General features: G+C 32.3%; 2 protein-coding genes across 2 annotated transcripts in view; both read right to left on the reverse strand.

Annotated features, from left to right (window-relative positions):
- Positions 1 to 2,530, reverse strand: part of LOC143253995 (uncharacterized) — a 40,703-nt gene extending 38,173 nt beyond the window's left edge. The window contains exon 1 of the mRNA XM_076508690.1: positions 2,252 to 2,530. The gene's annotated coding sequence lies outside the window, so the exon portion shown is untranslated. The remainder of the gene's footprint in view (positions 1 to 2,251) is intronic.
- Positions 1 to 8,891, reverse strand: part of LOC143253993 (sushi, von Willebrand factor type A, EGF and pentraxin domain-containing protein 1-like) — a 113,700-nt gene extending 104,809 nt beyond the window's left edge. Inside the window, exon 1 of the mRNA XM_076508687.1 lies at positions 8,663 to 8,891. Within this exon, the coding sequence (XP_076364802.1) occupies positions 8,663 to 8,678 (16 nt within the window). The 5' untranslated portion in view covers positions 8,679 to 8,891. The remainder of the gene's footprint in view (positions 1 to 8,662) is intronic.
- Positions 8,892 to 14,984: the final 6,093 nt, after the last annotated feature.

Genomic DNA, 14,984 nt, shown 5'->3' on the forward strand with positions numbered 1-14,984 from the left:
TCTACTATCTTGTTCTTTGTTTCAACAATTAACTGCTATCCAACAGCTTACTGTTTGTTTTTCTATCTTGTTTTGACTGATGTCTTCACAGTAAAAACTGTGTACTATTACTAGATTTCACAGCAATGTTTAACTGTTTATACAGAAAAATGCCTATTAGCTTGTAGTTTTAATTCTGTATTAGTGTATCTTTATCTCAACACTACCTAAATGTTTCACTCCTGGTATTGTACTTCTAACCATCAGTTACTAGGGGGTTTGGTTCAAATATTTAGTGACAGTTTAAAGACTTCTGTTGTCAGTCATTAGTCATTGTAATTTTTAACAAACTGTGGACAAAAACCAAAGTCACATACACAAATGGATGTATTAAAACTTTTGTCAAAGTATTAAGTTTATTTGTACAATTTTAATGGACTAGTTAAATAAATGAGGTGATGAAATTTTTATTTTATTTTAACACATTGTGAAAATATTTGTCTATTATTAATTATAATATTATGTTTTGAGACAACCATCTTGACTGTTTTACACTCTAAATTAAGATTAAAACAAAGCCTGAATATTCATACACTTTTCAAGCTTTTTCTTAAACTGACTTAAATTTACCACCTCTACAACACCTAAAGGCAATCTATTCTATTGGTCAATCAGCCTGTTGGAAAAATAAAATTTTAAAACAATACAAAGGAAGGTACTAGGAAAACAATGAATTTCCTGTGAAAAGAAAAGTTTCAGACCTCACTGTTTAGTAAATTGGAAAGAATAATACATATAAACTGCAGCATCTTAAACCTAATTAGTAACAAGAAAATCACATGACAAATATTCACAGCCTTCCCAAAACATCATATATTAATATAGCATTCACAAAATGGAAAATACCAAAATTAAACACATCAGAAATACAGGATGATCTGGAAAACAGTTTCATAACTTCAAACATTTCTCCAGTATACTACTATGAGAGTTTTTTTTAACAATATGTACTGCTGTGGAGAAAGTTCTCTAGTTACACAGTAATTCTGGTTTTCATGAATAAATCTACAATATAAAGGAATGTCAAAAAATGTTTTTTGTGGACATGAAGCTAAAATAAATTACATAACTTTATGGATATATTTTATATCCAAGTGTGAAATACAATATAAATCTCAATTCTTTGAAATTAATGAAGAAAATCAATTTTCTGTACATCATGTAGGAATACCTGATGTCTGATCTATGAAATAATGTGTGTAGGAATACCTGATGTCTGATCTATGAAATAATGTATGTAGGAATACCCGATGTCTAATCTATGAAGTAATGTATCAGCTGTAAACATATTAAGTTCAACATCAGTCCAGTGAGCTTCCTGGTCTATCAGAAACCAGTGCTTTAGACAGGTGTAAAACAACTGTACAAACACTGAGAATATCTGGTGGTATCCAATATTCAAACACTTGCAAGGAACACAAACTTGCATTTACTGGACTATATGTAAAAAATATCAAATGAAAACAAAACATTTCCAGATCACAAACTTAATAGTAATGTAGTTTTTATATACTGCAAAGTGTATTTTATCAATTAGCTAATATGTTTGACAGAATTGTAATATAAAAAATAATAAAACTATTTACTAGAGTATTTTTTATTAAAACTTCACAAATGAGTGAAAACAATCAACCACAATGAATATGCTAATTACGTTAGAACAACAAATTTTAATTAGAGATGTGGTAAACTAGTTTCACAATACCAATACATGTATATCAAATTACCTTAAAACACAATGTATTAATCTCTTATCAGTGAACACAACTGGCCTGCCACACCCAGTGGCTTCACTGAAAAGCAGTTAAATGAAACCTACAAACTTTATATACTCACAACTACGTTGTATATATTCTAAAACGGTATTAATTACGACTGAAAATATATATAAATCATAGTGGTCAATATTTCAATGTATGCCGCCCATAAGATATTCACTGGTTTATTAATATAAAAATTATGCCTGTGTGTATGACGGTACTAGTAGTAAGAAAGAAATGAATGGTAAAATAGTTATTAATAAAATTTTAAAAAGTACTGGTGTTACTTCCATACCATGAAGTCAAACCTCTACATTGCCACTAAAGTAATACCGTAAACATGTACAACGTACATGTTCTGTAACCTACAGTATAGGTAACAACAATATTATACACACTAACATGATATTATTGTTATTAACACAATAGTACATTCCAGAGTTTCGGCTTACCTGCTCTGCCCTATTCTATAACGTGTTAAGCCTAGTTGATATAATAGTGTCGTCTACACCAGTACTGGAGTAATAAACCGTCAGAACTGTATTAGCACTATTTGAGTGTATTCTATAATTCCTTTCTTACTTCAGTGTATTCTAATTTCTTTAGGAAGTGCGACATTTTATCAAAAAATAACGAAAGGTCTACGCACGTTGGTAAACAAAAGAATAATTCGCATGAACAAAGCTCCCTCTGTATAGAAGTTTATTGAACCTCAGTTGTCGTATTGGTTTATTTCACATTATAGGACACAGATGGCAGCACAAAACCAACAAAAGTTTAAACGCATAACAAATTTAATACACTTCATAAACGTTTTATTATTGATTCTATTGAAAAGTAAACGAATAAAAACAATAAAAGACTGCTATATAAACAACACTGTGTTACTTTCGAAAGTTTTCAGCTAATACCCACTGTATTATGTTTGAAAAAAATCACAATGTATTCGGTCGGTCAGACATGACCTCAATTTTGTTTTATAAACAAAGAAAATGAAATAACCCGTCTGAACATCAATGAAAGTTAAATCACACAAGAAATACTAAATGTTAAGAACGTTACAAAAAAGTTTGGTATTCAGTATATTTTGTCTTATGAAACAAAATTTCACTAATTTTTAGTCAAAAATTCGTTCTGAAGCAGATTTAAAAAATGAATCACCAAATAAAAAGTTACTAATAAAAGCGCTGACGGAAAAGTCACCTGGTGGCTCAGCGGTTATTCTGATGGTTTATAACAAAAATTAGGTTTCGATATCGCAGACAAAGCATAAATAACCCATTGTGTAGTTTCATGTTTAACAACAAACAAAAGTTTTTAGAGGATAAGTGTTTGTTTCTTTGATTTTTAGAGTGACGCATATTACATAAAGTTTCATATTTAGTAATTCTATTTCCTAAAGAAACTTTTTATCTCTGAATATTTCAGAGGTTCATTGCTATAAATGCACGACCGCTTATGATTTAGCCTAATAACTTCATTCCTATTTGAAAGTATTTCTAAGACTGGAATCGTACATCGTGAGGCTATTTTTATCACACAGCTTCTTAAAGATGAGCCCCCCGCTAGTACAGCAATAAGTCGATGGACTTACAACGCTAAAATCATGGGTTCGATTCCCCTCGGTGGGCACAGCAGATAACCCAATGTAGCTTTGCTATAAGAAAAACACACAATTAGTAAAGCTTTTATTTACAATTACTGTAAAGCCTCTTTGTAAAAACTCTAAAGACAATTTTTAACGTTTACTGGCATAAACAAATATTAAAATAACTCCCTCATTAGAACCTTTTCTGTCAATATCTATGAAAATGTCTTTCTGATGTTTAGAAGAACAAATGTATCAGAACCATAAACAAATGGTAATTTCAACAAAAAATATCATTTGATTAAGTTACATCCATATAACTCTATAAAATCTTTTTCACTAAGGGTTTTTCACTCTTTCAAATAGAAGCCTATTTTTTCTGTCACTATAAATGTGGTAAAAACGATTTACTGATATTATGTACCATACTCCGTTTTCTATAGATTTGAAATTATTTCTCAGAAAATGATTTGTTCTATATCGGCCAGGTGGGTTAAGGTATATGACTGGTAATCTGAGGGTCGCGGGTTCGAATCCCCGTCGTACCAAACATGCGCGCTCTTTCAGCCGTGGGGACGTTATAATGTCGTGGTCAATCCCACTATTCGTTGGTAAAAGAGTAGCCCAAGAGTTGGCGGTGATGACTAGCTGCCTTCCCTCTTACACTGCAAAATTATGGACGGCTATCCTCGTGTAGCTTTGCGCAAAATTCAACAAACAAACAAATCGTTCTATATCCAAAGTTACCCAAAAGGCTGACCATATTATTACTATATATATTTACAACTAAAAAAATACAATATTACATTATATAATGTCTACACCGGAAAATAAATTTACTTAGGCGTAGTAAATGTAAAAATAACAAGACGAGGAAGAAAAAATTGTAATATCTTAAATAGCAACCATAAACAGTTAATTACATTTGTTAAGCCTAAAGTGTTTTTTTAGTAGCTCAGGGCGTTATGTAGCGTACCTTAATGAGACTAGAGAGAATATGTTAATATATTCGTACAAGACAGTTTCTGTACAATTTACAGAAAGGCTTGTTTATGTTATTCTGATTTTTAAAAATATTATTATTAATAATCATTACATGTCAGTTGATGTTTTCTCTTAAAACTTGAATTCTATAGCCTTGATACAATCTATTAATTTTTAAATACGTTTTGCAAAATCTATTTCTGAAATAAATAACTGTCCTAACCTATAATTCACATCTTCATGTTTAATTTGAAATAAAACACTTTCTTCACGAGTTTTTGTTTGTTTGTTTCAGTCGTAGAAAGTTAGAAGCGCAATCTTAGAAAGTCACTATCGTTAGTACAAGGGCGTACAACGTTCTGTCCGGTACCCAACTGTATACATCCATTTATTTCTTCGTTTTTAAATATCTTTTCGGTTCAGTACGAAAGGCTAAAAATGCCACTTTCTTCACTTGTACACATTAGGTGTTTAGTCTCGAGCTTTTACTTTTCCTTCCGTGATAAAATGAGTAGTGAATGTGTAAGTGCGCGCCCGAAACAGGTGTACTGGTTTGTCGAGGGTGAACGACTTAGGAATTTCTGTAGGGTCGACAAAGGTAGCACAGTGTACCTGAAACGTGCTGTCTATACGGTTGCTATGGGAACATTTTCAAGGAAGACAGAACAAAAGTAATTTTGCTAACCCTGAATGCAATGGTGTATTCGGTACTAATACGACTGGTCGGACAAGTCAATCTTCTTTTTACCTGAACATAAACCACAAATAACTATATATATATATTAGTGAAAATTAATACATTTTGATAAAGTTAAGTAAATAAGATCATAAGGAAGGATTGTGTTAAAAACAGCAAATCCAAACCTCTGATTGATTATATTAGTTTGTTATAAACATTAAAAAAAATTAAACAAAAACGCTACATTAATTGAAAACATCCCAGGGTACAAACTATAATGTAAGATTATAAAATGTATCCTAGGTTTTGGAGGTGATTGCGGAAGTAGGACCCACATTGCGGTGGGGACACACTGTCTATCAGTCTTAATCTCCATTCGCCAGTCTCACACAGATATAAAAAAGTAGCAACACATATAGAAATTAGGAGAGCGAGATGTGGGTGCTCAAGTCCACAACGTCCCACATCTACATCACCCTTCACTGCCTGCAGATAGTTGTGGGAAGGTGACTGCTCTCCAAAGTAAAGAAAAGATTAATTGAAACAATGGTAGTGCCTTATTGTCTTATATTCAGGCCGTACACAGTTATTTGTCTAGATAAAAAGAAACAACTGATACCAATTTAAATTTAACTGACTTTCTTCAAACTCAAAAATTACAATGCTTTGTTTGTTTGGAAATTTCGCACAAAGCTACTCGAGGGCTATCTGTGCTAGCCGTCCCTAATTTAGCAGTGTAAGACTAGAGAGAAGGCAGCTAGTCATCACCACCCACCGCCAACTCTTGGGCTACTCTTTACCAACGAATAGTGGGATTGACCGTCACATTATACACCCCCACGGCTGGGAGGGCGAGCATGTTTAGCGCGACGCGGGAGCGAACCCGCGACCCTCGGATTATGAGTCGCACCCCTTACGCGCTAGGCCATGCCGGGCCAATTACAATGCAACTTAATAATTTCATTTTTTTAATTTGTTTATGACTTGCAAGAAATATTGCCCTTAGGGGTTTATCAGAATTACGTGATAAATGAATTTCAGACAAAGCTATTGTGGACTTACATATAAAAAAATCATAGTCTCAAATGCCGCGTGAATATTTCAGGCAAGGGTAGTTGACTTACACATGATTTAGTAAACAAAAAACCCTTCTCTGTTGCAAATATTTACAAACTACAATTTTCATGTTTTATTTATTACGTATGAACTCGTAACCTACGTGCGTATATTCACTCACGTGCATCAAGATTTCCTTGCTATTCAGTTCCTACTTTGTCTTCACTGCTAACCAAGAAGCTAAGCCTTATTACCATAAAATGAATGTATTACATTTTTACTCCATATAGTATGAAACCCAGTTGTTTTCATCACTCTCTCTGATCCAAATAGTGTTAAACACTCTTTTGGATTATAATTGTTTCAGAAATAACAAAAAATAAACAGTGATTTACAAGGGATTATTTTATAACAAAATTTGTGCACGCCAATTATTTTAATACTTTTTAAAATACTCTCCCTTGTTACAATATTATTAAAAATCGACAATGTTATAATTTTACATTTGTTGTAGGTTCCTGTTTTCTATCACAAACAGAAAAAACAAACAAATATTATCTCACGAAAATGAAATCCATTAATTCTCGTGCGTCATTTTGGCTTAGTTCTAGGAAATCCCAAGTTGAACTTAAGTCGATATATTTAAACATTTTGTGTGTAATAATGTCAAATTCACTAGCTATATTTTCTTTCCAGTAAAATTTGTTAATTTTGTGCTATAAATGATGTGTTTTAACTTTCAAGACGTTTTGTTCCTTAAAAATACTGTCATTGACTGTACTAGTGCTTATTAATACTTAGAAAGATACCGTGATTAGTTTTTAATGACGCATATTAAGTAATAACTAAACACTTTTAACTTTTGATACCTACCGGTTAGACTAAGATGTTGTTTTCATTAACATTTGTATATCATCTGTGTACATCATACGTGACACGTGTTTCCCGTTAATTAATTTCAGTGACATACCAGACGTTAGGTTATCACCTTTGACTCGAAAATGTTTAATATTTTACAGGTCATTACATATGTACACATGCATATGCTTTGAGTACAAATGGTGAAGGTTTATTGACAGGTTCAACACAAGGATATATCTAACTAAATTCTAATTTATTGCCTTTCGTTGGTTGACTATGGCTTGACGCCTCCCAGTGGCACAGCGGTATGTCTGCGGACTCACACTGCTAAAAACCGGGTTTCGATACATGTCGTGAACAGAGCACAGATGGCCCATTGTGTAGCCTTGTACTTAATTCAAAACAAAACTATGACTTGATTGTCCCCAACGAAAGTCACGAAATATTACCAATTATCATTCCTTCAAACACAACGATTAAGCCTTTTTCTACACGTTATTTTATATACACCCCCCCCACATTCCCCATGTGGTAAGTCTCTAGGCCTACATCCCTTATAACTATTTTGACACCTCGTGAGAGACAATACAGACAGCCCATTATGTTGCTTAACAAATCACTATAGCTTTTACGTAAAAAGTGTTATAAGCTTACACAGCAGATAAAGATAACACCTTTTTATGTATGTTTTTAACAATATTTCATGGGTTAAAATAACTTTGATATTTCAGATTTTTGTAAAAATCAACATTTTAAAGTTAACCACATACAAACGATCAGTTGTTGTTCACTTTTGATTTCATTAGGAGGCAAGAAACGTTCCAACAAGTTAATTAAATGAAGCATGTGAAATAACATTCAAGTCACCAGAGGTCTCTGTGTAGAGTTCGTATTACCTAGTGTTTTAATATCAACAAACGCCCACATTTCTTATTTGTTTGTTTTCAGTTAAACACAAACTACACAATGGGTTATTTGTGCTGTTCTCACCACGGGTTTAGAAGTCCAGTTTCTAGCGTCATAAGCTCACAGGTTTACCCCTGATCCACTTTGGGAGGGCGGGGAGTATCCTTTAGTACAATAAATGTTTGGATAAATACGAAGTTTTCCGTATCCGGTGTTAACGACAGTTAAATACACATTTGTCAACTGATGTGAACACATTAAAATATATTAACAAGTACCGTGTATTTTTGTGTACATATATTTATATAGAGAGGGAAATACACACATTTTGTATTATCAGTTTATGCGATCTATATACTGATACTGTTTTTATCATAGAAAAATAAAAATATACATAACGTCAGATAAGGAGACCAATAAACCGAGCCATTCATACTTATGATGAAGGAAAGTCGACTTTCCGAAAAGGTTTGGCGCAGATAGCCTAATTTCTTTGCGCCATAAATCACCAAACCAACCAACCAACAGAAAAGTTTTGACGGTTTACTTTATGGTGCTACCTTTCGCTGTTGTTTTTTATCATACGTGATTCAGAATATAACTGAGCAAATTTACAGAATCTTGTTTAATAAAAGAACATTGAAGCTAAATATTTATTTATTCTGTGCTTGTTTCCTCTGCACGATTGGTTTTCTGTTTTTAATATATTTGAAAATTATCTCACTCTTAACTTTATCCTGATCACAAATTATGGAAAAATGAAGACACGTTCAGAAATATAAAACCTACCTCGAACAGTTAACATTCTGAAGCCCAGAAAAACGCGACGTCCGTCTAGATTTTTTTCAAATTTATGCGGACTTAGCGTCAAAATAATACGAACTCGACAAACTGCTACGTTTTATTTTCAGCAACCAAACTCATGCTGTCTCGTTTCAATAGCTGTGTGTCCCACAATCCACGTGCTGAGAAGCGCGAGTTTCCAGTTTTCTAAATTACTTCCTGTTTTGCTAGAAGCACGTGTATGTTGCTCCTTCACTTTATGTTTTTTACACTGTCACGATTGGTCGGAAATTCAAACGAATTGTACACCTACTTAGTCAGTATTGGCGGTAAATCAAATAAAAGTAGCTAGGTAGGTAGCACCCATCTTATTTCAGAACTTTTCCTAAATATTTTTTAACTGCACAATTATATTTTAACTTCAGTTTTTAATAGATGACGCCCCAGTGCACTTCATATACGCAGGCCTAGTAACAAACGATTAAAAAAATTAAGAACATTCTAGTAAATACACTTGGTTATCAACTATGGGTGTTTCTAATATAAAATATTTCTTTAAATATTCAACTGTACAAATATTTTAACAGGTGTACAGTTTGTGGTTACCTGCACAATAGGAGCACCCTATTTCTTTATTTTCGAACCTTTTTTAGCTGTATCAAACTCAAAATAAAAATATCGGGACAATTTTTTTTCCATAGCTACCTCTTAACACTAAAAACACCAGTAGGAATTCCTACCAACTTTTTAAACACATTTTTGTAAATTATTAATAAAAATTAAATTTTTAAATTGTCTGTAAATTCGTTCACAGGGTGTGTTTGTAGTTCAGCATAGAACTAAACAATGAGTTATCTATATATCGGGTTTTAACGTTATAAGTTTTCAGGCCTTCCGCTAATTACGTAAATTCTAATACCTCAGGAATCACATAAATATTAAAAATAATAATCAAAATTCCCACTGGTAATTCATTTGATTCCTTTAAAAAACAGGGCAGAAGGCGTTTAAACAAAACCACAAAATATATACACATTTCAATTAACCTACTGTATGACTTTATTCGTTTTTTGCCACCCAGCGGTGGGAAGTGCACGGATAGTCCGCTGTGCTCAACTTCAAACTAAAGCATACACACTTATTTGCTTAAAGCGCCATCTCTTGGCTTAAATGAAATTAAAAGGTTCGACTAAACAGTTCTGATCAGATACAACTGCCTTGTCTACTCAGTGACAGTTGTTGCTTGTTTCCTTCTTGCAAACATACACAGGGAGTTATAAGGCACTCTATCACCGCGGGGAAATCGAACAGCGGAAGAGTTTATATGCAAATAAACTCACCGCTAAACCACAGGGGATCTCACAGTATTAATATAATTTATTTAGTTATACAAAGAAAGTGGGTCTGGTTAATATCCTACGTAAAAAAATAAAATAATATTACAATCTAAGTTTTACTTTTGAGTTATATCTTTAAGTACCTTTTTTCTAAATCAAATTTCCAAAAGTGAAAAAAACAATGTTTAAGAAAGTTCCAAATTTTTATTGTAGATGTCACCCTTACAGTTTATTAAATTTATTTAAATTAAAACATTAGACAAGCTTGTTTTTGAATTTCGCGCAAAGATACTCGAGGGCTATCTGCGCTAGCCGTTCCTAATTTAGCAGTGTAAGACTAGAGGAAGGCAGCTAGTTGTCAGCACCCACCGCCAACTCTTGGGCTACTCTTTTACCAATTAATAGTAGAATTGATCGTAACATTATAATGTCCCCATAGCTGAAAAGGGCGAGCATGTTTGGTGCGATAGGGATTCGAACCCGCGGCCCTCAGATTACAAGTCGAACGCCTTAATTCACCTTGAGGGTCGCGAGTTCGAATCCCTTTCGCACCAAACATGCTCGCCCTTTTCAGCCGTAGGGCGTTATAATGTATCCCAAGAGTTAGTGGTGGGTAGTGATGAGCAAGCTGCCTTCCCTCTAGTCTTACACTGCTAAGTTAGAGATGACTAGCGCAGATAGCCCTCGTGTAGCTTTGCGCAAAATTCAAAAACAAACAAATAATTTCCTGTACATGAAGATAAGCACGTGTTATCTGTTGTAGGTGGAAGGCTGTTTATATATATATATATATACACACACCCACACATACACACTAGTTTAGGTTCTTCAGCTGGTGCCACGTGAAAGCTGTTTAAGTCTGGTAAACTTCTCTAGACAGTCTGCCAATAGTATGGATTAAATTTTTATATATCAGTGTAATTTTTAAATATATTTTATTTCAAATCAATAAAACCAATAGGATCAAATCTCTAATAAAGAGCCAGGTGGGTTTTGATACCTAAAACAGGCACAACACAACTGAACTGCAAAGAAGGAAACCAATAAAATACGTATATTGATTATTGAACAAGAAGTAGTGAAACTACAGCATAAGTATATATATATTTCTTCCCAGTCTCAGCATTAGCAGAATTAGGCTCATTGTCCTTCACTTGAAACTTGACAACTCACTTCAGTAGCAAATTAACGACGAGGAATAGCTTTCACAAAGATGCCTTTTTGAGGGTCAAGGTATTCAGGTTTATTTGAACACTTAATTTTTCCTGTGAAGAAAGAACCCAGATTTTAGGCCTAACTATAGATTCCTTGAACATTATTTATAATTTGTTTATGATTAAACATTTAAGACGTGAACATGTCTGAATGTGTGTTTATTTATAGGCTATTACTACTTTCTCGCTAACCAGACAAAAGCTCATAAATATTCCTCCTGTTAACCAGAATTATAATTGTAAGCTATCTTATATAATTTACATGTTTAAAATGTTTTGCACATTTTATTAAATACCTCATTTAAGTAGAGAGATTTAAAGATATCTCATATAGTTTAAAAGATAAATTCACTTTAGAATAAACATAAAAACAGCTTGCCATATTGTGTAGTACTCAATCTTTCTAACTTTTCTTCACTACAAAAAAAAACTCTCCTGTCTCATAATTGTTATCACTATTTATATTATTCACATCAAGATACTGCCCTTCTTTGATAGATACTGTTGCTGATGTCGATATAGCGCGTGAGCAATAATTTTGCCAAACAGGGAGCAAACACATAAATATATATTTCTTGAAATAGGAAGCTTCATGGAAGTTAACGCATTTATTTAGATAGCATAGTTCGATTACTCTCAGCCCATTGCGAATTTAGTGACGAAGTTGACAAAAACATTACAAGTGTAACGAGTGCTGGTAAGATGAGTAAATATGAGGTGTGGAATCACCTCGCCTCGAGCCACGTGCATAAAATTTATCTTGATTGTAAAACTAACCATCAATTCTAAATATAAAACATTTCTGAATTAAGCTTTCTTCTGTTATATCACCAGTATTTTAAACAAAAAAGAAACCTGTTTAATAAACCGAAACTTTAAGAAATGAACAGGTATTTTCCAGTTTTTATGTCCAAACATTTCATTTTATACTTTCAGTACATAGACTAACAACAGCATTAGGTATGACTTTTCTTGCTAAGCGAAATAACTTAAAACATTCTTAGAACGTAACGTTAACAAAACGCACTGGCCTTTCTACACATTAGTTGTAAATTCTAACTGATTTTTACAAATAATTGTGCTATTAATACACCACGAATTCAATGCATGAACGATCATTAGTTTGAATGGCTCACAGAGAAATTTACTGATGTTTCACTGCCTCGACTGCACTTATCTCCCACTTTGTCGATAAAGCTTGAATTCGCAAAATTTATTTCAGTTCGCTATCAAATGTAAGATTAAGGTATACTATGGAGAAGGAATGGTAATACTTGCCCTGTCATATTTAACGGGTTATATCTTAATTCTAAATAAACGCATCTGTACCACTGGTCTCTGTTTATTGGGGTTAGTTATCCATAGCGTTTATTCTTTGAGTCTTTAACGTTACCGAGGTTTCATTCAGTTCTTCTCAACTACCAAATACTTAATATTTAAATCAAATATTTATTCTCCTGTTACACAATCAAGTAATATTAGTTGCTTAAATTTAAAACATAAAACTAAACTGTATATAGTCTTTAACTATATATATTTTCTATTAATTTCATTAACTTATGCCCCTCTATGTGTTTCGAATTATCAACGAACACATAATGAATTATGATTATTAAAACAAAATATTTACATAGCTCTAAATATTACAATTTAATTCAGAGATTATTTATTTCTGTTTCTTGTGTTTTAAGTACAAAATTGTTTAAACCGCGTGAAGTAGGTGACACATGTGAATGATAATACAATAGTGCCTTAATTTTAATTTTAAGGTAGGCCTAACATACAAACACTAGTTTCACATTTTTAATTTTAAAATAGGCCTAGTATTAATAATAATACGGATATTTATACACGATATACTAGACCCTCGTTCTTAATTTTAAGGTAGGCGTAACATACAAACACTAGTCTCACATTTTTTATTTTAAAGTAAGCCTAGTAATTACAATAACGATATTTATACACGATATACAAGACCCTCGTTTCTTTAAATTCTAAGGTAGGCCTAACATATAAACATTAGTCTCACATTCTTTATTTTAAAGTAGGCCTAGTAATTACAATAACGATACTTATACACGATATAATAGACCCTCGTTCTTAATTTTAAGGTAGGCCTAACATACAAACACTAGTCTCACATTTTTTAATTTTAAAGTAGGCCTAGTAATTACAATAACGATATTTATACACGATATACTAGACCCTCGTTCTTAATTTTAAGGTATGCCTAACATACAAACACTAGTCTCACATTTTTTTATTTTAAAGTAGGCCTAGTAATTACAATATGGATATTTATACACGATATACTAGACCCTCGTTTTTAATGTTAAGGTATGCCTAACATACAAACACTAGTCTCACATTTTTTATTTTAAAGTAGGCCTAGTAATTACAATAACGATATTTATACACGATATAATAGACCCTCGTTCTTAATTTTAAGGTATGCCTAACATACAAACACTAGTCTCACATTTTTTATTTTAAAGTAGGCCTAATAATTACAATAAGGATATTTATACACGATATACTAGACCCTTTTTTTTTAAATTCTAAGGTATGCCTAACATATAAACATTAGTCTCACATTTTTAATTTTAAAGTAGGCCTAGTAATAATAATACGGATATTTATACAGAAATATACCAGACCCTCCTTCTTAATTTTAAGGTAGGCCTAACATACAAACACTAGTTTCACATTTCTAATTTTAAAGTAGGCCTAGTAATAATAATAATACGGATATTTATGCACAATATACTAGACCCTCGTTCTTAATTTTAAGGTAGGCCTAACATATAAACACTAGTCTCACATTTTTTATTTTAAAGTAGGCCTAGTAATTACAATAACGATATTTATATACAATATATTAGACCCTCGTTCTTAATTTTAAGGTAGGCCTAACATATAAACATTAGTCTCAAATTTTTAATTTTAAAGTAGGCCTAGTAATAATAATACAGATATTTATACACGATATACTAGACCCTCGTTCTTAATTTTAGGGTAGGCCTAACATACAAACACTAGTCTTACATTTTTAATTTTAAAGTAGGCCTGGTAATAATAATACGGATATTTATACAGCAATATACTAGACCCTCCTTCTTAATTTTAAAGTAGGCCTAGTAAGAATAATAATACGGATATTTATACACGATATACTAGACCCTCGTTCTTAATTTTAAGGTAGGCCTAACATATAAACATTAGTCTCACATTTTTTATTTTAAAGTAGGCCTAGTAATTACAATAACGATATTTATACACGATATACTAGACCCTCGTTCTTAATTTTAAGGTAGGCCTAACATACAAACACTAGTCTCAAATTTTTAATTTTAAAGTAGGCCTAGTAATAATAATACGGATATTCATACAGCAATATACTAGACCCTCCTTCTTAATTTTAAAGTAGGCCTAGTAAGAATAATAATACGGATATTTATACACGATATACTAGACCCTCGTTCTTAATTTTAAGGTAGGCCTAACATACAAACACTAGTCTTACATTTTTAATTTTAAAGTAGGCCTAGTAATAATAATACGGATATTTATACACGATATACTAGACCCTCGTTTTTTTATTTTAAGGTAGGACTAACATATAAACACTAGTCTTACATTTTTAATTTTAAAGTAGGCCTAGTAATAATAATACGGATATTTATACACGATATACTAGACCCTCGTTTTTTTATTTTAAGGTAGGACTAACATATAAACACTAGTCTTACATTTTTAATTTTAAAGTAGGCCTAGTAA

This window comes from Tachypleus tridentatus, chromosome 6 (assembly GCF_004210375.1).
Source record: "Tachypleus tridentatus isolate NWPU-2018 chromosome 6, ASM421037v1, whole genome shotgun sequence".
In the NCBI taxonomy this organism is placed as follows: Eukaryota; Metazoa; Arthropoda; class Merostomata; order Xiphosura; family Limulidae; genus Tachypleus; species Tachypleus tridentatus.